This window comes from Amblyomma maculatum, chromosome 8 (genome assembly GCF_055883805.1).
Source record: "Amblyomma maculatum isolate TAMU_Amacu chromosome 8, ASM5588380v1, whole genome shotgun sequence".
Taxonomy (NCBI): Eukaryota; Metazoa; Arthropoda; class Arachnida; order Ixodida; family Ixodidae; genus Amblyomma; species Amblyomma maculatum.
Window position 1 is genome coordinate 18,092,431 of NC_139351.1, and position 24,523 is coordinate 18,116,953.

The 24,523-nt window shown below is 44.7% G+C and overlaps 1 protein-coding gene across 1 annotated transcript in view; it reads left to right on the plus strand.

Annotated features, from left to right (window-relative positions):
• The first annotated feature begins 1,043 nt into the window (after positions 1-1,043).
• LOC146180631 (uncharacterized) overlaps positions 1,044-24,523 on the plus strand; it is a 33,724-nt gene continuing 10,244 nt past the window's right edge. Inside the window, exons 1-5 of the mRNA XM_084577815.1 lie at positions 1,044-1,209; positions 2,076-2,290; positions 7,746-7,997; positions 18,682-18,823; positions 21,319-21,449. Of these exons, the coding sequence (XP_084433941.1) occupies positions 1,197-1,209; positions 2,076-2,290; positions 7,746-7,997; positions 18,682-18,823; positions 21,319-21,449 (753 nt within the window). The 5' untranslated portion in view covers positions 1,044-1,196. The remainder of the gene's footprint in view (positions 1,210-2,075; positions 2,291-7,745; positions 7,998-18,681; positions 18,824-21,318; positions 21,450-24,523) is intronic.

Genomic DNA, 24,523 nt, shown 5'->3' on the forward strand with positions numbered 1-24,523 from the left:
AAGGAACGGGAAGGCACAAGAGAATAGAGCGATGACTTACAACTGTTTATTTCACCAAGCGTGCCATGTATATTTTGAGCCTTCCACGGATCTTCTTTCATTTGTACATACCATAATCTTCTTCTTTCGTTATTACATACCATCGTCATCGTCCCGCGGCGCCAGCTCGAGTACGCGCCTTGGTTCACCATCAGATTAAAACGCTGACACGGCGTACCTTGCCTTGCCGTCACGACTTTGGCGTCTCGGCCTGGCCGTCTTTCACAATATGTACACCAGCAAGTGTGAAATCATAGGGAAAGGGAAGCGATACCCATGATGCCACAGCATAGCACCAGGAGCCCAATCTCATCCATCTAAGAATCTGAGTTCCGAAAAGTTCAAAGGCCAAAGATGGAGGCTTCACATATACCTCCTGTGTTTCTGGTTTACCCTATTAAGTGATTCGTTCGCACTAAAAGACAGATTACACATTGCTTCATAGCGTTTATATGTTTGAAGGGAATCCACCCTTTTCACGTGGCCGCTTTGCGCGTGTGCACTCTTTCCCTGGTTGAAAAGCCAGGCGGCACACGCCCAGCTCTTGGTTTCCGTGGGCGGCGCGTGGTCATATTCGTGACAGGCGTATGCGACAGATGGCGGTAACTGTCAAGTAGACGCATCACCATTGCGCAGGTGGCTACGTCTCCCAAGGAGGTTTTCAACCAGTAGCAAATTTTCTACCACTCGCAAGGGGGCGTCAAATCTTGTGAAAAAGGCGGCTACTGTATACACATTCAGCAAGCGTCGCCGCGTTGCGCTCGTGCAGTGACTGTCACGGCCATTTTGGCCGCCAAAAATAAAAAATAATGTCCGTCTAAAGCAATTGCGCTTCATTGTAACTTCGTGCTATATATTCCGCGCATAGCCACCGGGCTACTGCTGCTGACAGACTACGCACTCAACCTACAATCACCATTACATGCGCGCTCCGTCACTATGCAGCGAAAGTTTAGTCCTGTTATTATGAACCCGTATTATGTGTTAGATGCTTCCACAAGGAAGTTTTCAAGTGATACCACATTGTCTGCCCATTGCGCGAATGCCGAGATAAGACGCGTCCCCGTCATCGGCACGTTGAACAGCTGCCATACGCCCACCACCAGCCGCAAGGAGACGCCGGACTGCCCCAATCGGTCGCTATATCCTCGCTTTGGATGCGTTATTTTCGTGAGTTGTCTATCTGGCCTTTGAGCCCTGGTCGATCGGCACCCAAACGGGGTGTGCTTGCTCGGGGTTCTAACGTATTGTCGAATAAACATAGTGGGAAAACTTTTTGCTTGCATTATGGACCGCACTTTGCCAAAATCCTGACAAACAAAAATCTTAGCAAAACGAAATACAGCGTATATCCTCTTAAAGAAGTAGCTCAAGGGTTGTTCGTAACGGCCATGTTTATACAACTCGGGATAAGCTTATCCGTCACCATATTTCCGGCAGGTTAGTATCTGAAATGTACGGCGGGCTGTTAAGGCACTCCTTACGGACAGCCGCTTCTGTTAGCAAGCATATGAGAGAGGGAGTACAAGGTCATCCATTCATAAAGGGAACCCTCAAGGATATGTTCGTTCCCTTCGAAGCGTTGCTACGTCCGTCGCGGCCATACATCATTGCAAAGTGGCACAGGTACAGACTCACCTGGCGATGGTGCTTCGTGTGCCCTGTCATTTAGCTTCGACGCGCTGTCGGATCAATCGCAGTGACGCTATAAGAAGGGCGGCCGCGTGCGGGCGTGTTCAGCCAAACAGTCGATGACCCTGTATGTAAATGGAAGTACAGCCTTTGTCAAAAGTTTAGAGCCCTGAGGGTCTACTTTTAAGCCTTATGTTATGACTTTTTTTACAATCGTGGAAGTCATAGCCATTGGAGACCGTACGATGAGAAACCCTTCTTGCCTTCAGCAAGTTTGGAAGCCTGGGAATGTATTACGAACCACATAGTATGGCTCAGAAATAGACCCACTGGGCTGTAAACTTTTGTCAAAAGGTGTACATTTTTCACTCTCGGTGGTGAGTGTATAGTATGTTAACGCGCAGCGACGACGACGGAGACGACTGTGATGAATTGGACACCAGAGCCACACGTGCGGCCCGTTATGTTCACCTTCTGCACCGTCGGGCCTTCGGTCGTGTCGTCTCAGCAGGTGACCTCGGTACCTGTCTGTGACTTCATTGTGTACACGGACGTCATAATGTCCGAATCCAAGGTGCAGGCCAACGACGACCCCGTGAGCTACTCCGTCTTCCTGCAGGTTAGTTCGCCGTGTATACTTCTTTGCCCAGAAGCTGCGGAAACAAGCAAGACGAGAAGTACTGCACAAACACTTAACTCTAGTGGCCTACCACCACTTGCCGCATGGTCCTAAGCATGTCAAATTAGCGATTAAATTTTTGAACACATCGCAGACTTCATTGGTGTTCTAGGAACTCGGAATAAGTAGATGAGGGCGTAGAGTTGTTTTACACATCGTAGTTCGCAGCTAGCAGGACCCCTAAAAGACAGTTATCAGGCGGCCCTCAGCTTAACCATCTGACCTATTCAGTAATTTACTGCAGTCTTTACGTTTATCGCAGTCGCGAAGTAAAATATCCCCGCTGAGTTTCACTACGTTCGCTACCGCGAATAGGTGGTCCTTTTGGAGGACGTGCTTTTGAGATGGAAGCCGTTTTGTATGTGCCTATGTCTCAAAAGAAGCGACAACAGAAAGCAAAATAGGAGTCGTGGTATGAGCATGCATTAGGAAAAAAATGGGAAAATAATAAAGTCAGTGAGGCTACCTCTGCATCCTCATAAAATGTTTTGCGGAAGCTGTTGATGTAGTTCTCTCGGCGGATAAACATATCCGCAGTGAGGATCTTGATGAATACACTCAAGATGATGAACAGCGCGAACTTTTTATTATAAATAGTGAATGCAAATGTTAAGGACAGTTATAAAAATTGAGAAGCAGGCATATTATAATGCGAAAGCATTTCTTCGCTATTTTCACAGATTTCTGTGCGCAGACCGCTTCCGCAGACCGCGTCAGCAAACCGCGTCAGCACACCGCGTCAGCACACCGCGTCAGCGAAATCGTGTCCGCAGCATTTGTAATTGAGAAGTGGTAGAAGTTAATGAGTGGTGTCAATCGATAGAGCATTACATAATGTTGTGTCCGAAAACATAAATAGACCAATAAGTTAATTAGGCAATTAATTAGAAGCAAAATACAAAAGTAAAGGCGAAAATGGTCACAATAGAGAATGGCTTAGCGCAACATTTGAATGTATAAAATACTAAACTAACGAACTAAATCTGTCAATTACGGTGACGTCAAGGATGTAACATCACGCAACTTGAAATCGAGTCAAAAAAGGCTTAGGAAGGGATTGGCGCGCAATTTGAAAGTACCAAAGACTAAAGTAGTTAATTAAGGCAGTTAGTAAGGGTGACGTCAAATATATGACGTCACGCAACCGGGAATAGAGCCCAAAAAGGGTATAGGATGGGATTGGCGCGCAATATGAAAGTACCGAAGACTAAAATGGGGTAAACAAGAACTGAATTATTGTGACGTCAAGGATGTGACGTCACGCAACCGTAAGTAGAGCCGAAAGAAGCATAGGAAGGGATTGGCGCGCAATTTGAAAGTACCAAAGACTAAAATTGGTAAACAAGAAGTGAATTAGGCAACTAGAAGCAACCAACATCAGCATCCGTGCTTTCGCATTACTGCTATGCAGATTCTGCTGTGCTCTTTAATTTTTGTGTACTGCGCAAAGAATCTAAACGAAGCTCTTAAAATAGCACTATTAGTATAGATCATTTATTTAGGAAAATGGGTTATGGGTCAAGGGCCGGGCTTCACAGCTTACACGGAGCTGAGAAGGCTACTCGTACCTGAGAACGTTGTGCGATCTTTTTTAGATTATGCAACAGGGTATGAATGTACGGGATTAGAACTGCCTTTTTCTGCTTGTTAGAGTTATCAGGTTGTCGGTTATTTTTGTTTTTCCGTTCAAGCCTTAGCAAGCCTTCAGCAACGAAAACCAGCATATGGATCGGGTAGCCAACGGCCGCTAATCTAGATGATTTCTGGGCGAAACTAAAGTCAGTTAGGTTCTCACAGAAATTTCTTAGGGCATTCTTAAAACAAGAGGTAACTACGGCTCTTTTTACCAGCTTAGAATGCGCCGAATGAACCTGCAGTAGTGGCTTCTTGCAACGGGGTTCATACGCCCCACACACATGATTATCAGAAAATATAATTTTTAAGTCTAAAACCCGAATTCCCCCGCCTTCTGGAAGTTCGTGAGTCAAAGTTAATGGATTAAGACACTCACGTAAAATGGTCAGTGTAATAAAAACATCATGCTCGTAAAATCCAGAGCTGATGTCTAAAACCAGTAAAAAGTCGTCTACGAATCTAAAAACTCTAAAAACGCAATAAAAGCCTCCTGGCTTTTATTGTAGCGCCAAAAATTTCACATGGTGATATTTATCGATTCCATTGAGCATGTGCTTACAGCACAAGGGCAAGGAGTACAACTTTACAATGCAAGAACAAGGGGTATCCTGACTGGCAGAACACGAATAGCTTGGATTTGGATAATCGAAACACCGATAAATTCGGATTAAGGAAAAGGCTACGATAGGAAAATCTGAAAGAGCTGTTGCGCTAATGAACAGGGGCCCTCGAATCAAGAGGGTACGACAAGCCTAAAGTACCCAGAGGTATTTGGAGACAAATAATGGCACCAGGGCTTGCTTTCTAGAATGGACTTTTGTACCCGAAAGCAAGATATCAGTTAGCGTTAGTAATAAGGTAGCTTTGACAGATTAGCCTACAGGCACCGATGAAAAAAAAAAAAAAACTGGAGATAGAAGAGTAGCGTGAGCATCGTTCGAGGCACGGTAAGCTACGAGTGCAATATTATGCAGGGTATCCAAGCTAAATTTAGCCAGGGGTTAAAGAATAAAACATTTGAGCTAGGCTAGAGAAACCACTTATATGCAGATGCCAGTCATCTGGCGCACCACAGGCATTTCATATTTTCAATTACTAACTATAATTAAGTAATTTTTAATTTGTTACCTATCACCTTTATACAATAAATGTGATCTACAAAATTGGAGAGCACCTTCTGAAACCCCCATTCCATTTGTTTACTTAAAGAAAGCCTCACGTGTATTCCTTTTTCCAAGCTCTAAAGAAAGCCCGCGGAACATAAAATATATCACGTGACTAGCGCATTAGCGCGCCATGATTGTGGTTCTCTCAATCAGGGTTTCAGCGAACGAAATTAGCTGCGGCCGTGAGTCGACAGCTCAGTTTCAGCGGTAGGCTGATATGTCGGCGATGATTGTACCGAGCGTGGTGATATCGCTCGCAGACGTATCGGCTTGGCGCTGCAACGGAGCCGTGGAGCGACGTTGTTGTTGTTGTAGTGGTTATTTATTGTATGTACAAAAGGAAAGAAAAGATGTTTGCCAGCCCCGGTATCTGCTATCTTATATCTGAAGCACCTGAACTGGGGCGGCGGAAATAAAGGGATAGCGAGGAAAAGGTAGAGGAAATCAAAGAGGTGAGCGATAGGGAGAAAGAAAAGGGTAGGTAAAAATTAATAAAAGAAATATATACACTATGGTACAGTATACACGGCCAGCCGATTTCTTTCACTGAAGCCCGGGTTGAGAGCAGTACAATCGTAGCTCACGAATGCTCCAGTCACGTGATATTTTTGTACTTCGCGGGCTTTTTTTTTTTAGAGTTCAGAAAAAGATACACGTCGGGCTTTCTTTATCTACCCCGCCGGGGTGGCGCAGTGGTTACGGCGCTCGACTACTGTTCCCAAGAACGCGGGATCGAATCCCGGCCTCGGCGGCCGCTTTTCGATAGCGGCGAAAAGCAAGGCGCCCGTGTGCTGTGCGATGTCAGTGCACGGTAAAGAACCCCAGGTGGTCGAAATTTCCGGAGTCCTCCACTACGGCGTCTCTCATAGCGTGAGTCGCTTTGGGACGTTAAACCCCACAAACCAAACCAAACCTTTCTTTATCGGAAATAAATGGAATGAAAATTTCAGAAGGTGCTCTCTAACTTTGAAAATTAAATTAGTAAATCCAACTAGTAAATTAGAAAAAATTATCTTTATTACTGATTAGTTAATTGTAAAAAATTAGAGGGGTTCAACGCGACTGAACCGGATGCGGAGCGAATGCTTTTGGTGCGGGCACCTCGCTGTTGTCGTTCGTCTTTAACAAGGTGGCAACTACCGACTTGTTGTTGTCACCCAGCGCGGTTTTCTTCTTTTTCTCGTAGCTACGCCTCTTCACGACGTAGCGGCGGCCACTCGAGGCCTAGAACTTTCGCTACAAAATTGCCCGTGGTACGCCAACTGCTGGCAGCTGCATATAAGTGGCTTCTTTGGCCTACTTCAAGTATTTTATTTTCAACCCTCGGACAGCCGGGGGAAAGCCTGCATAAGAATGCCCGAAGACATTGGGCGATAAGAGCAGGGCAGTTAAGGTATTTAAATATTTGTACAGAGAGCAATGAATCAAAATGACGGAAAAAGCACTAGAAATCTATACAGCCGGTTTGCACGCATCCAGGACGGATAGATAAAGGGCTTTAAACGAGAGATAGAACAGCAGAGAGTAAACAGTGGATTTTCGCGATGAAAAAAAAATATAAGAAAAACCGGCACTAGATGGTATGCATTCCTTAGTTACTGCTCAATGCGAGCGCAGGATAGCAAATAAAGCAAAATTATCTCATCGCAAGATTAGAACAAATTCATAGCCTGAGTCGCTTTGCGACGTTAAGCTCGTAAACGTAAACCAAACCATTCTTATCAAAGATTCGTAACAGTATCTTACATATCTTTATTGTGTCAAAAATGAAGTCAAATAGCTTCTTCACAGGGGTCTTAACTAGGTGCTTGGTGTGAACACAGGACAAACTATAACAGCAAGGCTTTGCTAAACGAATTACAACGTTGGACCGTTTCCATCAACACGCTCAAAACAGACTCTTGCAATGCTTCACTGTCGACGCAGCAGCAAATTGATGTCCAAGAAAGCTGGACTTGGATAACTGAAAATGTAGCGTATAACTCTTTACAGGAACAGTTTTGTGAGGCCGCCTTATACCAGCAAACAGCAGCTGCACATTACAGCAACGTAAAATTAGGGCCAAAAATTAGCACTCCTGAGCAGCCTCCTAAGTAGCATTTCTGCTTTAATTACTGCTTAACAATACTAACTAGACCTTAACAACCAGCTTGATAATTAGAAAAATATGTAATGTTCATACGGCAGCCTATCGCTATGCATACGTAAAGTTGTATTGAGATTTTTAATAGCTGATCTACATAACGGGATGTTTTTTTTTTGTAGTTTTTATATTTATATATTCTGTTGTGCGTCTTTGCAGGCGCATTTGGAAAAGCCGAAAAACTCTTAATAACCACACAAAAATGCTATTGAATCAAAATTTAACGATACTTAAGCTTGCTGTAATTATTCTTCATGCTTGCATTATTCCGTGCTCAAATGGATAACATGAGGGATATTTATTCAACTGAGCAGCCGTCAGCATTTTAACATTACGTTGCGAATTGGTGTGCGAGCTTTGCAGTACACTATGCATAGAAACAGTCAGGAAAGAAGCATGAAATGTTTGTAAACGCCGGAAGGAACAACAGCAAGTAACGGTACACTTCCAGATGGCGTTGGACTACCAGAAGAAGCTTGCCTGGGAGGGCTACCCGTACTTGGACGAAGAGGAGAAGCTGCGCCAGTTCGGCATCAGCTTTGCGGCCGACGAACTCTCTCAGCTGGACACGTCGCTGCGCTCGGCGAGTCTGGGGGACATCTGGAAGACGTACGGCATCCTCACGGCTGGCGTGGCAGCCTACTCGAGGGGCGCAGTTGCCTCCGACGCCGCCAACGTAAACAAGCTCAAGAGCATCATGTCGGTACGGGGTCCGGAGAGCAGCTGGACTTATTTTACTGGGTTTAATATTTTGGAAGCGGTGTAGTTAGCGGATGACGAGACGCAAAAAAACAGAGCAGCTTTCTTTTTTTTTTTTCAACTTTGGAAATCGAGCCGCGTTTTGTTGAAGTGGAAACGCAAACATTCCCGTATGCAGCACGATTTCTGTGCACTCTATAGAATTGTGGTAGAAATCCGTCCAAACGTCAGCACGATGGCATCTCTTTTTTTCTTGCTTTTTTCACATCTATCTTCCTCGCGCGATAAGTTTTAAATGCGAAATCATTTACTAGCCTCGTTACGAGTAAAGCAGGCTTGGTGTGTGCACTCGCAAATGGTGCCAAATACTCTGCCGTCAAACAATTGTAATACGGAAATGATATGGCGTCTTAATCTTATGACATAGATATCCTCGATCGAGAGAGCCCCATATACGCATAATGATGTGCATGTCAATCGTCTGTATCTGTTCAAGACAGGCGGGCGTCCATGTAGCGACAGTTTTCGTGACATTTGAATCCAAATTCCGATGAAACCGCTGGTCATACCGCGTTACGATGGTGACATATTATTATTTGTTGATATAAAATGCACTTGTTTGTCAATTTGGCGGCCAGCTGGCGTCAAGGGTTTTAACCGACGACGTATGTGCCTTCACGATGTATGGCTTCAAACCAAGGTTTTGGCGAATGCAGCTCTGAAACGCCGCATCAAATGTGCACTCTGCGCCTCACACCCATTCAAAAACCACGTCAACTATTTGTACTAAAAATAGAATTGAAAGTTTTCAAACTGCATAGTGAAGAGATGTTTCGATGACCGCAAACTCGAATAAAAAATGAATGCCTGCTTCGATTCGTGGAGTCCCTACAATCTACCGCGAAATTTTTTGAAATCCTTGCCAACCCTAGCGAAAAAACCCAACGAGTCACAATAACCTCATACAAATTTTTCATACTAAGCTCATATACATCTCATATAATCTCATACAAATATCATTCAATGTATGAGAAATATATGAGATTGTATGAGATTTGTATTACCTCAGTATGAGATTAGTATGAGAAATCTGTATGAGGTTATTGTGACTGATACGGTTTTTTCGCTAGGGAATAAGAAGGGTGGAAGGGGAGAGAGGGATCTGAGACGCCTGGAGATTCCTCTGATTTTAAGCACTGGGCTCGGAGCGGGTACCAATGTCATTGTTTCGCTTTTTGCAAAGAAAGTACAGCAAAGAAAACTTTAATTCCCATTTCGGATGTGAGCACGACGAGGCATCCCGCAGTCTGATTAGAAAAACCTTGACCCGCGCGCGTTGTGTTCGCATGCAGAACATCGATAGGATGCTCGAGACGGCGCGCTTTGGGAACACGACGGTGTTAAAGACCACTTTTCTAGGAGTCAAACTGGCCGGCCTGTCCAGCAGCAGCCAACACGACGCTGCTGCCATGAACGAGCTGAAGAGCATCACGTAAGCCGTCTTTGCCGAGCAGTGGTTTGTTAGAGGCATCTACTACAACGTCCGCTCACCAGCAAAAGCTTCATAGTACCGCACTACTTTCATTCGTGCCACCTGACGTGGACAATGTAGGTATGAGTGTCATAGGTCGGTGCTGCCAGAAAAAGGGAGCGTGAAATTTAGGAGGGAATCAAGAACCATGCCATCGCGGTTGCACATATCAGCTTTCGACACATTTCTGGAAAAACGCTTGCTTTCAATTCAACTCCATTACCACGAGTGCCTGAGTCGCTTTGGGACGTTACCAAACCAAACCAAACTCCCAAGAGTAATTCTAATATTGAATTCTCTTTCACACGATCGGCTTGAAGTCGACCGGCCGTAGACTCGAAACGCGCTGTAAAATTTTACGCAGTTTTGTTCATGCCCATTGCGGTTGTGTTTTCGTGTTTATATAATCGTGTAAATTGCAGTAACGTGTAATTGTTTTTGTTGCTCACTGTTAATGTGCACCCCCCCCCCCCCTCCTTCCCCCCTTAACTCAAAGCTCCGAATTAGGAGCCGGCTAAGTAACTGAACAAGCAAAAATTGCGCGAAGAGCTGCTCGTTTTCAATGGCTCGAGGCAGGCTCTCCGGGTCCTGCCTATATGCAAAATGCCGCGCGTAAATGTACAACTCTTTTAACGAGCCGTGAAAAAATAGAAGGATTTTCCCGATCTCTCCGAGTACACCACTGAACAATATCGTAGAACTTCGCTTAACTAAATACTTAAGAGCTCTAATCTCTAGTTCCATCGCAGCTGAGTCCGTTTACATGGCAGTGCCAACAGCCTTCGAATTCTAAATTTCTGAACTGTGGAGGTGAAACCGGAAGCCTCATTTGAACGCATGAACTTGAGGGCCGGCTTTTGGGAACTGTGATATGAGTCACTATTCGGAGTGTGATTTCTGCTGGCATCCATATTGTATGCTTGACATATGAGCAATGCCAGCGTTAGCCAAAGAAGAATAACTTCATTCGAGTGTTTCCACGCTTTCTGCAATAGATATATGCGGTGTGCGAAGTACGAAGGACCGTTGCAACGAATAATCGCTTCAGAAAGGAAGAAGTGACCCTCTGACTCTTTCGGCATACATGATATTTTAGGGAAAATGCGCATTTATATCTGAGCGCAGTTGACTTCAGCAGGGATTTTTCCTGCCTTTATTTTTGACTTGGCACTGACAAGGACAGAAAGTGCAATCCGTGATGACAGTGACGATGCGTTTAAAGACACTGCTTAAGCCCAGAGATTCGAGTACCAAAAGTAGTCGACGCGACCACCATCGGCTTCAAAACAGCTGGCGGAAGCAATATATATATATATATATATATATATATATATATATATATATATATATATATATATATATATATATATATATATATATATATATTGAATTTTTATTGCTCGAAGCTTAGTAGAGCTCGAATTTCGTTAAAGGTAGCATCTTTTATACTAGAGGCGACTAGTTATCGAGACAGGCCAAAATAAGCTAATACTCAATGTTCCCTAATTCTCTTATAGTACGCCCTGGCTGCAAACAAATTGAATTTCTTCGACAAAGTTATCTTCCATGAGCTTTTAAGGTTGGGCATACAGCTTCTGCGGCGCGCGGGCTGATGGAAAGAAATGCAACTGGCATTATTTACAGGGTTACAGGGCACTAAAGCATTAATACAGCCTCACGCTTTCAGACTTACCAGTAACCGGTTTCCTTGATACTGAAGACATATTTTGTTCTCTGCCAGCTTGAATCGTTCTGGCTCTCGTCTATGACTGTGCGGTTCCTGTGCACCTCAATAAGAGGTCCTCGAATAGTTTAACCTTTAAACCTTATGTCACTGAACCTGTAATGGCGCTAGTCTCATCAATAGTAGACTGATGGCCAATATTTAGTGAAAGAAATATTCTTCCAACTGTAATGTACCAGTAATTGTTCCTTGAATATAGAAAACGTTGATATATTTAAAATGCATGCGAGTGGTATGCGTTTTGACTTACTGAATTGAAAATCACAGCATAATTAAGATGTATTTTCTTGTACTAGCGTTTCATAAATAGGGCTTTTATTTCAGGCAAGGCAAGGGTAAATCGAAAATTTGACTGTAATTTGGATCTCTGCTCTAAAAAAAATTCAGCATGTTTACACCAGTAAGGGTACGCATGGGTTGAGGAGTGGCGCTTCACCCGAATGCAGTTCAGAATCCCGAAGACTGGGCTAGCTCTAAAGAGTTCTCACTGATGTAATGACATTATAGCCCTTCTGAGCTGAAATTGGGTAATATCAATTTAAACGGTGACACCAAATTCCCTAATTCGTCGAGACGTTGACGACGTCAGGGGGACGCTTCAGTGCTAATCTGGAGGGGCAGGGGAGGGGGGGGGGACGTGTAACGTCATGAGACCACGTGACATAATCTAGTTTGCAGCTCCATTGACAGTTGCATTGATCACTTCAGATGGTCAAGAGCAGTAGTGCATGTTGGACCCCTAACGTACTAACGAACCCGTAACGTAGTAAACAATAAAATAGGAGAAAATGACAAGCATGACTGGCTGCGATGGGGGAGCCTGCGGCAGCAACAATGCTTCCGGTGCTATCGCACTCCATCTTAAGGTGGCTTAATTGTCCCCACAGTTCTTACTTAATTTTGGGGTAGGTATGGAGTGGGGTTTCAGCGCTTAGCGTACCATGCGAAATGGCCACGCGAACGCAGGTAGAAAGCGAAAGCTCACCCTTTCCTTTTTTTGCCTTTGAGGCAGAAAGTAGTAACAGTGATTGCAGTTTCATGTTCACGCAGTATGGGGGAATGTTTCAGCGTTTTCACAATCCACTCGTAATGCATGCATATACTGTCTTCGTATTGTAAGAGCGGGTAGCGCGGGCTGTGTTCGGCGTGACAGAATGAGACTCTCTCAGCGTGCAGATTCACGACTGACTTAAATTTATTGTAACAAAAATCGAAAGGAGAGCACGGAGGCAGATAGAGAGAGAGAGAGAGATTTCAAAGGGCAAAGAAGCCAGGGGTTTGTTGATGCTGCAGAGCTAAGTGGAATCGTCTCCTGTGACTTAAACGAGCAGCGCATATGCGCGGGGCGTCTTGAGTTACCGAGCACAACGCGGTCACCGCGGCGCCGGCATGGTGCAATGGGCGTTGCTTCCTCCTCGCGTCATCTACAAGCGTGCAGCTATAGGATTTCATCTACGAAGCTCGGCAGAGAGGCACGTATTCACACCCCTGAACAGGACATTGTCCCGGCCGGAATGCACGCCTGTAGGAAACGCGCGACATTTTTCCGGCAATGGAGGATTCAACGCTGCAGCCGGTTTCTATCCCCAGAACGGATGTGGTCGCAGTGGTGAAAAGGTTCTCAATGTACAGAGAATGGTCATTCTGTTGTGAAAGGATCCACAACAGCCTCTGCAGTGATTTCTGCGGAATCAACGACTGTATGGTGACACATGCACATCTCCTATACATCGGATGCGCATGTCGGTCAGGAACCAACGCTGTTCTACATCCAGAGCGCTCCACTCCGCAAGCGAATGAGCATGAACCCTCCAGGAGACTCATTTGTGCCCAGCGGTTTCCGTATCGTTGCAGATGGTTGGACGAAGACGACGATGTTCAAGCTCCCTAACAAAATGCAGCTGATTACGTACACCGAAGGAACAAAATCCGAATGCTTTGGCGAGAACGAAGACGAGCTTGTAAGGTAAAAAAAATAACACTGTGCGTCATGCAAGATTGTCAACTGCGTCATATGCTGCGAGCGGCAAAAGCACAGATACAGCAGGTATGTGTGCATCTAAAGGAAATATGCATGATTAAAGGTACCTACTGGAGTACGCACCCAGCCTGTAACGCAACAGTGATAGCTGCAATGAGGATTTCTTCGGTGCGTGTTTGCTTTATGTGCGATGGGGCCTGATGGCGATAGATTTTGTCGTTTGTTTTCTTTATGTGCGAAAGGGCAGATATCACAGGCGGCTGTGAGCGCTAGACCGTAATATTTAGCACGTTTTATCGTGACTGCCGCGTGACTAACAAGAAAAAAAAATTACGGTGTTTGTTGTGATGCACCACCGTTCGCGAGCCTCATGACTAGCTCAACCAACATCGGCTCGCAACAGCGGCGCATCATAACAAACGCCGTATTTTTTTTTCTTGTTAGACAGGCGGCAGTCGCGATAAAACATGCAAAACATGCTAAATATTACGGTCTGGCGCACATAGCTACCTTGAGCTACCCGCCCCTTCGCACATAAATAAAACAAACGACAAAATACAGCGCGATCCGGCCCCGTCGCTCATAAACCAAACACACAACTAACAAATCTTCATTGCTATCACTGTTGGGTTGCAGGATTGGTGCTAACTCCAGTAGGTACTTTTCATCATGCATATTTAATTTGGATGCATACATACCTGTGACGAAGTGTTTTTCGCACAGTCGAGAGTACGCAGTTGGTTGCTGAGGTCGCCCATTCACATCTTGAGGCTTCGTAGCCCTAATTCAAGCTTCACGTCGTTGGTGGTCGCGGCTCGCCGAAGGGAACCTGAAAAACCACGTCTTACACCACGGCACGCCTCGAGAGTGGCAACTGTACGCGGCAGATGTGGTTGGCATCGCTTTGCCAAGCCTGCGAAGGTCACAGTGTCGCCAGCCCCCGTGCACTGGCGTCTACGAGAAACGCCGTCGACGCCGTCCAATGTGTTTCCATCAGTCGCGGCTGGAACTTCGCGCATGCGCATAGAACTCGCGCAAAAGGCGGATTCTTTGCCAGTTAGGTACGCTACTTCAAGGCCGGGTAGGCATATTTGTACGCATTGGTTAAATCGAGGTTTTATATATGTGTCGGGCGGTCACTTACAAAGGTAGCTGGATAATATAGCAGCTTAAAAGTGCGTGCTCGAAAGAATGCGTATGAGTATTTGTTAAGGCACTAGTGAATAAGCGAGAAAATGCGTGCGAACGAGGATCCACAAGCTGCACACAGGAGAGAATTTTAGTGTAGCGCAACCCGCGATCTGTTACCGTGGTTTGCTACCACACGTTGCACTGCGCGTGCCCAGATCGCCTTCACGGCGCTAGATGGCGCCACTTTCTGGGCATACATAGAGCCCCTCTATCTGCGCAGGCAGGTTCAGCGTGCCGTGCGCAGCGCTCCCGCCGGTGGGAGAGTGAAATCAGAGGAGAATCGAGGAGGAAAGCAGCCAAAGGGAGGAGAGTTTCGCTACTTTCCAGATAGAGGGGCTTTAGGCATACAGACTCGTGTCGTCGGAAGCAATCGGCCCGTACGCACTGGAAGTGCGCGGTACCGGGTCACGATGCCAGATCGCGGATTGGGCTACGCTAAAGCTTTTTTTAACGCTATCGCGTCACAGCCTAAAAGGCAGAGCTTAAGCGTCCTCCATAACTTAAGATGATGTCATCAAACCTGGGCAAATGACTTGAAGCCTCTTGGTGCTTCACCGTCCTCTCGTTAACACAACCTCTCTTCTCGTTCTCATCTCACACTGCATCGATGCAGCAAGGTGGATGTGCTTATTCTGTTGAGCCACCTGCTCCGACCGCAGCTTGGCGGCAAATGCTCCATCCAGCCGCTGACTAAGTACTCGGGCGAAGTGAAGGACGTCGAGGCTCCTCCAACCATGGTGAGATATGGGTGTAAATTTAACACGCTACTCTAAGTTCCGTGGTTGCCCTTCTCTCCTGAAAAAAAAATATTATGCAGCCTTTGAGGATGCATAATGTTCCAAAAGAGCGCCGAAGTCGTTTCTACTGCAACATCAGTTTTTTGCTATCGACCTTCACTTTACTCCGTTCTGTGCTCAACGCGTGCGTTGTCACTCCGACACCTTTGGTCCCTTTCCCTCTTGACTACCAGCCACCGACGCATACGCTTATTGTTCTTGAAACTCCCTGGGTTTTCAGAAAGCCCGATCAGTTATCGGTTCTTCCCAATGCGTGTGGTGTTGACGTGCATTTCCCGTCTATATATTTTTGTAAAACGGTAAACTGCGTCTTTGTGCTTGTTCTGCAGCCGACGTCACTGCATTTTTTTTCTTTGTGGCACCGTCCTTAATTGATAGAGAAGAATGGGTACCTTAGTACATGGTCTCATACAATAGGTGAGTATTCAAATGACGTCAAAGGCGACATCAGTGGGCAACCGATGCCATCTTGGCGGTCGACGGTTCAGCTACTCGTGTGCGCACGTTTTTGTTGCAGCTCTAACCCATTCCAACATTGAAGTAATGCAAAGAAAACCGTCATCTTGAGCGACAGTTCAAACTATGTGAAAATTCTGTAGGATGCGCATAGAGACCAGTATATAGAGAAAACAGAACTGTGCGACATCGTCCCCTTTGCGTTCGATGTGCGTGAATGCATGGCAAGCGTCGACTTGTGGCCACACATAAAAATGTGAGCGAGATTTATGAGTTGAAACCAACTGAAAGTCTACAGATCTCCCGAAGGGCGCGACCAGGGTACAAGCGCCACGTTAGAAAGCCGTTGCTGACGCAGATGAACCCAAGCAGTGTCCTCGCCAGAACGACGGAAATTACATGCGTCTAAACCACTGAATTCTTGTAGCTCAAATTTCGTACAGAAATGGCATTTTCCCATCCCAATTCCGATACGAAACGTTTCGGGGTCTCATTTTATCAGATCAAATCGGATGTTAGCACCATGTGTGGCGGCAATGGAGGAAAACAAGCCGCTTCCAGTGGCTACCACAGCGATGGCACCGGTGGCGCCACCTCGTTGCGTTGCGAGCTCGAAAAGAGTTTTTCAATGGCCAAGCAAAGCTTCCAAATTAGGCGCAGTTTTCGCAAAATTAAACTTCGCTTATGATTATTAAAAATAGGTTCATAAAGGTTTTCAAACCTTCCACAAAACAACTCTGCCCTTTTGGGTTCCTTCGCCTGATCTGCATGGCAGCGTTGTTCTAAACAACACGAGACGCCACCATAGGTGCCATCGCTGAGACAGCGGCTTGCTTTGCTCTAATGTCGACATATGCGCTGAGAACCTCCGAATACTGCTGAGCGAATAGAGCAGATAACCCCGACAAGTTGGTATAAAAATATACAGATGATCAAAAGCCATTCATGTGCGAAATTTGTGCTACAAAAACTCACCGACTTAGTAGGGAGAAGCATTCTACAGTACGCGTGTAATTCCGCAACAAGCGTTATTTATGGGTGAGTTAAATCCACCGGTAATTACCTTTATTGCACACGCAGGTCAATCACTCTTGAAGTTTGTCGAGCCCTCCTTTGAAGGCTTATATTACCGCAAGCATGGCAGGGGGGGAGGGGGAGGAATGGGGTGTTGGTGGCCCACTGCATGTGCATGGCTGAAAATGGTGAAGCCGGTTCTGAGATTGCCAAGTTGCTCTTTTAAATGGTATACGGCGTGCACGTGAGGTAAGAGCAGTTGTGCATGGATCGTGGCAACAGCTGGTTGCCAGGACACATAATGAAGATTCCAGCGTGGCCCATCGTTGATATGGATTTCTCCTTTTCCATGATACCCACGCGGTTCAGATGTGCCAGCTATGCGCGACGTAGCATCTCAGAGAGGTGACGTTGACCTTGCAGAAATGTTTCATTCGGTCGCACTCGTTCGTGCTTACAATAATTAAAAATTATAATTAATTAATTAATCAATTATTCCATTCATTCACTGCATATCTTGCGATATACAAACATTGATGGACCCATAGCCATTGGCTAGTAACGGGTCCATAATTAACATAAGATACAAAATAAGTGCAGCATGCGAACAAATGAAACAATGAATACAATCCATAACAGAATAACTCATAACATGCATAGTTTGTAGAAAAATGAATATAAAGTCACTTAATTCGCAATGTTTCTGAACAAAGAACCTCTTTAAAGTAGGAGTAAAATTAAGGGTTGCTTTATGTTTAGTTGCAAATAATTCCAAACAAGAGCGCGTTAAATTCTACGAGAATTTTTCCATACAGAATTTGACATGGAGGTAGGTTAATGTTTTGGGTTGTGGCAGCTCTTGTGCTTAGTAAAGGAATTTCAAAAATGTGATGGGAAGTGGATCATTTGCTACTACGATTCTGTGAATGATCTGAGCAATTTTGAATTCGTACAGTGAATTTATTGGTAGAACATGAAAAGAATTCTACAGGTGTACGCTACCTTGAGACCTCCCTGAAAAAGAAATAGTTCCTAATGGGCGTGTTTGTAAACGGGTTACAGATTCCAGGTAAGTAGTAAAGGCGTTTCACAATGACTCAATGCAGTAACTGAGGTGGCTTTGAATAAAGAAAATCTTTAAAACGTCGAGGCCTTTCTGCTCTGTGTACGGCTGCTACCGTCTACAACAGCCCAAAAACCATTGCAGCGAAACCCGCTGCTTGTGGGATCGCACAACAAATACTTGATGTGTATAGGTTTGCACTGTTTAGTTCTTCCAGTGGACAAAAAAAAATGCACAGTTACCCAGAATGCACCGCGCATGGCGTGCCAGTGAATACTTCCTATCGAACCACTCGACGCAAAGACGGATGATAACACAACTAAACGCTACACATTCACATATGGTAAAATGATCACTTTTTCCTTTGTTCTTTTTATTTACATGCCTGCTACAAATTGTATTCTGTCTGACCATTTGCCAATCCATGAACAATGCAACAGTGAGAAGCCTCATTTTTCGCTTCATACTAAGTCGACCCTGTTTGTGCCTATTTTTGTCCACTTAGCCCGAACATTTCATACTAACGAAATCCCCCTCCCCCCCCCCCCCACACACACACACAAAAAAAAGAGAAAAAGGGAAAACCTGGCGCACCTTCTACACTTGCCTTCACTTGTGAAAATATCCTGGGTTAGCCTGAGCGACGATGGGTTGTTATTTGTATTCCACATTCGACCTATTCTCATTTCCTCTCTTTGGTGTTCTTGAATCTCAGAATCTTTGTTTACTGCCTTAATTACTTCTTTTACAGCGCGGTCTAACAGAGACAACAAGCTACCGTATTGTAACTTTCATTATCGAGTCCCTTCATCGTGCATGCGCCGATGGAAATAAACTGAGTATCTTCTCCGTGGCGAGACAGTGATGGTATATGCTGCTTCCTAATCCCTATTTACCAATTTTCAATGCAGGAGCGCCTGATCGCCGTGGTGAACAAGAGCATGCCTTTTCGGGTGGCCCTTTCTGTCACCATGAGCGTAGTCCTGTTCGAGCCCAAAGAAGGCCTGAAGGACAGCACCGGCTTTGGCGACGAGTGCGACCTGTACTACCAAGGTAAGTGCATTGGACGGCTGTCTTCAATGTCGAAATGACAAAGACAGTGCAAATACGGACGGGCACTAAGCTATAACAATTTAGGCCTCTTTAAAAGATGCTCTTGTGCGCAGATCTAGCACGTAACAGGAGAGCAATGTGCAACACTGGAGAGAATTGACAAATGAAAATTGCTGATGCGGAATTCTGTCGGCCAACGTTGTCCCTCTGTAGGTGCCAAAATATGACCCATCATCTCCTCCCGAGGGAGCCACAAGTGGTAGCGTGGGCGAATTCGCTTCGCCCCCTAATTAGGGGGTGAGGATGGTTTGAAGAGGAGGAGAAAAATTGGCACGAACTTGTTGACGTTACCTTAGAGTCTGGGATGGTGTAAGAATGTATCAAGGTATGGAATATACTCAGCTAGAATATATCCTATTCTAACTAGCTATAGTGTTGCCACAGATCGCCCGCCATTGGGGAGCGCGTGCACAGATAATGTTCTTGCTTTAGGACATGCGCCGCCGCCTGCAGCGGCGTGGGATGGAGGCTGGCTGGTTGTGGATGATTGAAGGATTTTAGGTACGGAACGACGGGCGCTGATGAGCGCTTTTCCTGGATTTCGGAACCGATTTAGTTCGCTTTTCATGATGCTAGAGTACATTGCAAAGCGTCACAGCTAGGTTTCTTGCTTTAGGCTCTAATGAATCATCTTGACGACAAGATAAACTACTTCCAAATCGCTCAATATAGCGCACTATTAAATTATATTTGTGGTGTGCGTCTTGGCCGAACAGGTTTCGCTAGAAATAGGATTTTGTGTCCCGATTGGTAGCAGCCACAGTAATCGTTGCTCAAGCTCTAAGCTAAACGTAAGCAAAGTTTTAAGACCAAAACTATTCTTGGCTCATCAGTAAAGTGACGGCCCGCGGAATTGATGACCAGAAGACACAATCCACCCAATAAGCCAAAAAGACAAAATTCCGAGTCCAGTGATGATTACTTTTCTAAAATGCCTCGATTATGATGGAAACATTCTTTAATGAAATAAAACTTGATGGTCGGCATCCCTATTCGGGAGCCCGTAGGATTTTTAGCTGCTCTTACCCTTAAAGTCAGCTGGTGCTGAATGTTCGACGCCTTCGGTGCTATTCCAACATCTACACTTTGTCAAAACATGCTTAGTTGCATGTATATAGGACGCCATAAACTTGACATCTTGTCCATCCATTTTCCCATTGCGTGATCAGCTGATGACTCATCGCTAGCGATAACTATCACTATTTTATTACCTAATCTGTTGACCTCAAGTGATGAGGATTATAGTTGACCTAAAATCTCACTGAATTACTCAGTCTTACCTCATTATCATGGCTAGTAATGTACGTTACATTGCTAGGACCTATTGTCATCAATGACCTGTTAATTACTTTGTTACTGGTATCGTCATTCTGATCGTCATTATCTTCTGTACTCGTCTCGTCACACACCTTGTGCACGCCAACAATAAATTAAGAAATATTTGCATGGGCTGAGCCCTTTAGCAAAAGGTAATGCTTGCGCATTCGCACTTATAAGCAGTTCTGCGTATTTCTTCACAGTTATTTTATCGTAGAAACGCAACTTATGATCCCCGAAACCGGGCTGTAAGTTAGGCCACCGATTTTCCAAATGCTTAGGCTATGACGATGTGTATATCCAAAGCATGGTTAAATTTTCGTTATATTCCTTGTTCTTTGTTTCGTTTCTAGCTCTTTTACGTGGAAATTGCGCAATTTCTGAGCCAAGAAGAAAACGATTTTATGGTTTGCTTATGTGATCCCGTTACGAGTGATAATGCACGTGAAATCGCTTTTTCACGACATAAATATATCTTGCTTGCACCGTGCCCTATGTTTCTCGGAGGAGCTCCTTGAGAGTGCAGTGATGCGATTTGGCAATACTTGCTTTATAGAAACTGGAGTTCTATATTTACTTTTCTGCTTCTGCCCCATCAGCAAACATTTGTCTAATATATTTGTGATTATAAGGTAATTGAGGCATAAAAGCACAAAGTAAAGAAGAAAATATAAGACAGGAAAGACAAATATCGGCAGTAAAATGAAGAAATATCCGTCACATGCATATCATTCGTAGTTCATAACTGCATCGTGGATTACATTGTCCTGCCATTTGCAAATTTAATTGAGTTTCCTCCTTTGTCGTTTCCTTTCTCCTCCTAAGCGCACTCTTGTGAAATTTTTGATGAATTTCACAAAATATTTAGTGACGTCACAGATGAGGCAAGAAATGTTTTCACAACGATAAACAATTACGATGGGTAAATAAACAAAACTGCGATGAATATTCATTCATGATTGCCGTAGATGTGAGTGGTTCTTTTTCACAATTAGACATTTGCTATTGTTCTATTCGTATCGACATTGGTAGCCTGCGCTTCCTCGGGGTTTGCAGTTACAATCTTACGCTGATAGACGACAAAATGTTAGAAATATGCTTAATCTTCTCGCTTGCAGTGGACAACTCGGAGGTGTGCAAGGTTGGCGACGTCAAGGTCGCCGACAAACTAGAGAGCAGCGCTACCGCACAGAAGAAGGGCAACAATGTGTTCATGGTCTTCGAGGATAACAACACTATCCGCGAAAAGGTAATGGATTCAGGTCCTGTAACTCGCACATTCTATCCGGTAAATAGGTTCACCAACATATGTCTTGTTTCCCAGAAATCTGCTATTTTCTAGGAAATACTCGTATTATAGGTTGTACTGTTCAGCCTGCCAAATATTTATGTGTTTATCACCAAATGAAAAAAACATACGGATGATGCAAGACCTTATACAGGCATTATGAAACAACATCACACAAATATAATAAAAATAAATGCATAGTAAAAAATTCATACAATCTCCTACATTACCATACAATACCAAAAATGTATATTAATATATGATCAGTGTATGATATTGTATTACGACGCTCGTATGAGTTTTACAACTTATTCTTTTTGGGTTCATGCGCTAGCGGCGACATTTTTGTATGTCAGCACTATATGACATGAGCGAAGTCCAGTTGCATAGTGAAATGGACGCCACGCTTCCATAGACGCCCATACTTTCAAAACAGGGCGTTTCATGACATCGCCAGCGGGGAAGTCAATATCATGACGTTCAGCGGCACCACGCTGACCTATGCATATGCCGTGAATTTGTAACGTTATATTTTTGTTTATTTGTTTAATTCGTCGTTTATTATATCAGTTGTGTTTCCACTTCGTGGGGTGATGCTGGGAGATATTGATAATGGAATCGGTGTACTTGATGCATTGCTGGTTCCGATTCGCAAACATTCACATTACTTGAAGACAGGAAATGAACGTTAAATGATTATTTATAACATAAATAAAACGAGAAGAAACAAGCAAGGAGAAAACTATTTACAATACGACTGAACGATTGATTAGACGCAATAAACTCTGATTTTACCCGAAACGCTTACTTTTAAGCCCTTTGTCTCCGCCCTCGACGGGCACAGCAACCAATAAAAAATGAGACGTCACGTATTACCAATCGATGGCTAGGCAAATCAAAATAAGATTTTCGCCAGATAATCAAAGACTGGCGAAGGGATATCAAGTAATCAAATACCTGGTAATGTAGAGGTTTTAAAAAAACATATAATGGCACTGAAGTCACTGCATTCCGAACCTCTGCCTTTACCTATGTTTTCTCTTTCGCACACATGCATACGGGACAAACGTATGTCGCTTGAACAATCCCATAAGGCTCGTTACAAAAAAAAAAGGGCAACCTGTCGTTAAGGGGTTAAGCGTTCAAAGCAACTTCTGAACACCTGAAGCTCAGACAATCCTTTGGCGCCGCATCGCGTACCGGTCAGCCACCGTATACGTCAGTTCAGTCGTTCAGTCGTGTCCGACTCTTCGTGACCCTATGGACCATGTCACGCCACGCTTTCCGGTCTCTCACTATCTTCCTAACATCACATAACTTCATCTGCAGTGCCTCGAGGATGCCATCTAACCATCGCGTTCGCTGCCTACCCCTTCTCCGGCGACCCTCAACCTTTCCCAACATCAAATCTTTCTCCAGCGACTCCTCTCTTCTCATCAGATGACCAAAGTAGCTGAGATTTAACTTTAGAATTTGACCCTCCAATGAGCAGTCAGGGTTTATGGTCGACAATATCGACTGATTTGATCTTCTGGCAGTCCAAGGAACTCTCAAGAGTCTTCGCCAGCACCACAATTCAGACGCGTCAATTCTTCGGCGGTCAGCCTTTTCACAGTCCAACTCTCGCATCCATACATCACAACTGAAAAACCCATAGCACGAGTTATACGGATCTCGGTTGGTAGACTAATGTCTCTGCTCTTTACTAGGCGGTCAAGGCTAACCATTGCTCTCTTTCCCAGAAGCAGGCGTCTCCTAATTTCATGGCTGCAGTCTCCTTCCGAGGTAATCTTGGAGCCCAAGAAGAGAAAATCTGTCACAGCTTCCACTTCTTGTCCATTGATGCTCCAGGACTTGATAAGGCAAGACGCCATGATCTTTGTCCTTTTAACGTTCAGTTTAAGCCCAAACTTCTCACTCTCTTCTTGTACGCGCATCAGAAGTCTCTTGAGTTTCACTTCACTTTCTGCCATTAAAGTGGTATCATCCGCATATCTAAGGTAGTTGATACGTTTTCCAGCAATCTTCACTCCAGCTGAAGACTCGTCCAGACCGGCTTTCGTCATGATGCACTCTGCATATAGGTTAAATAGGCAGGGCGACAGTATGCAGCCTTGCCTCACTCCTTTCTCGATCGGAAACCAGTCAGTAAGACCATGCCCAGTTCGGACTGTGGCCTTTTGCCCTTTATACAGGTTCCTGAGGAGACAGATGAGGTGAATTGGAACTCCCATCTCTTGGAGAGCTTGCCGCAATCTGCTGTGATCTACGCAGTCAAACGCTTTCGCATAATCAATAAAACAGAAGTAGATGGGTTTCTGGAACTCTCTTGCTTTCTGCATGATCCAGCGAAGGTTGGCAATTTGGTCTCTAGTTCCTCTGCCCTTACGAAACCCAGCTTGCACGTTCGGAAGCTCCCGATCCACATACTGCTGCAGCCTACCTTGGAGGATTTTCAACATCACCTTGCTAGCATGCGATATAAGCGCGATCGTGCGGTAGTTGGAACAATCTTTGGAACTGCCTTTCTTTGGAATGGGGATGTACACTGACCTCCTCCAATCCTGTGGCCACTGCAGGGTTGTCCAAATCTTCTGACATAATGTATGCAGAATGTTAACAGCGTCATGGTTGAGGTTTTGAAGCAACTCAGCTGGAATGCCATCAATTCTGCTAGCTTTGTTCTTAGCAAGGCTGGCTAAGGCCCCTTCAACTTCACTCTTCAGGATGCCCGGCTCGAGATCAGTAATCACAACCGTCTTATGTTGAGTTTGCACATTCGGGTCCTTCTTGTACAGTTCTTCTGTGTATTCCTGCCACCTCTTCTTTATCTCTGAGGCTTCAGTGAGGTACTTGCCTCGTTTGTCCTTTATCACGTCCAGCTTAGCACAAAAGCTTCCTTTGATATTCTTGATTGTCTTATACAGAGCTCTTGTGTTCCTTAATTGGCTGTTGTCCTCAACTGATTGGCACTGTATGTTCAGGAAGGCATTCTTATCTCTCCTTGCTATTTTCTGAAAATCCGCATTGAGAAC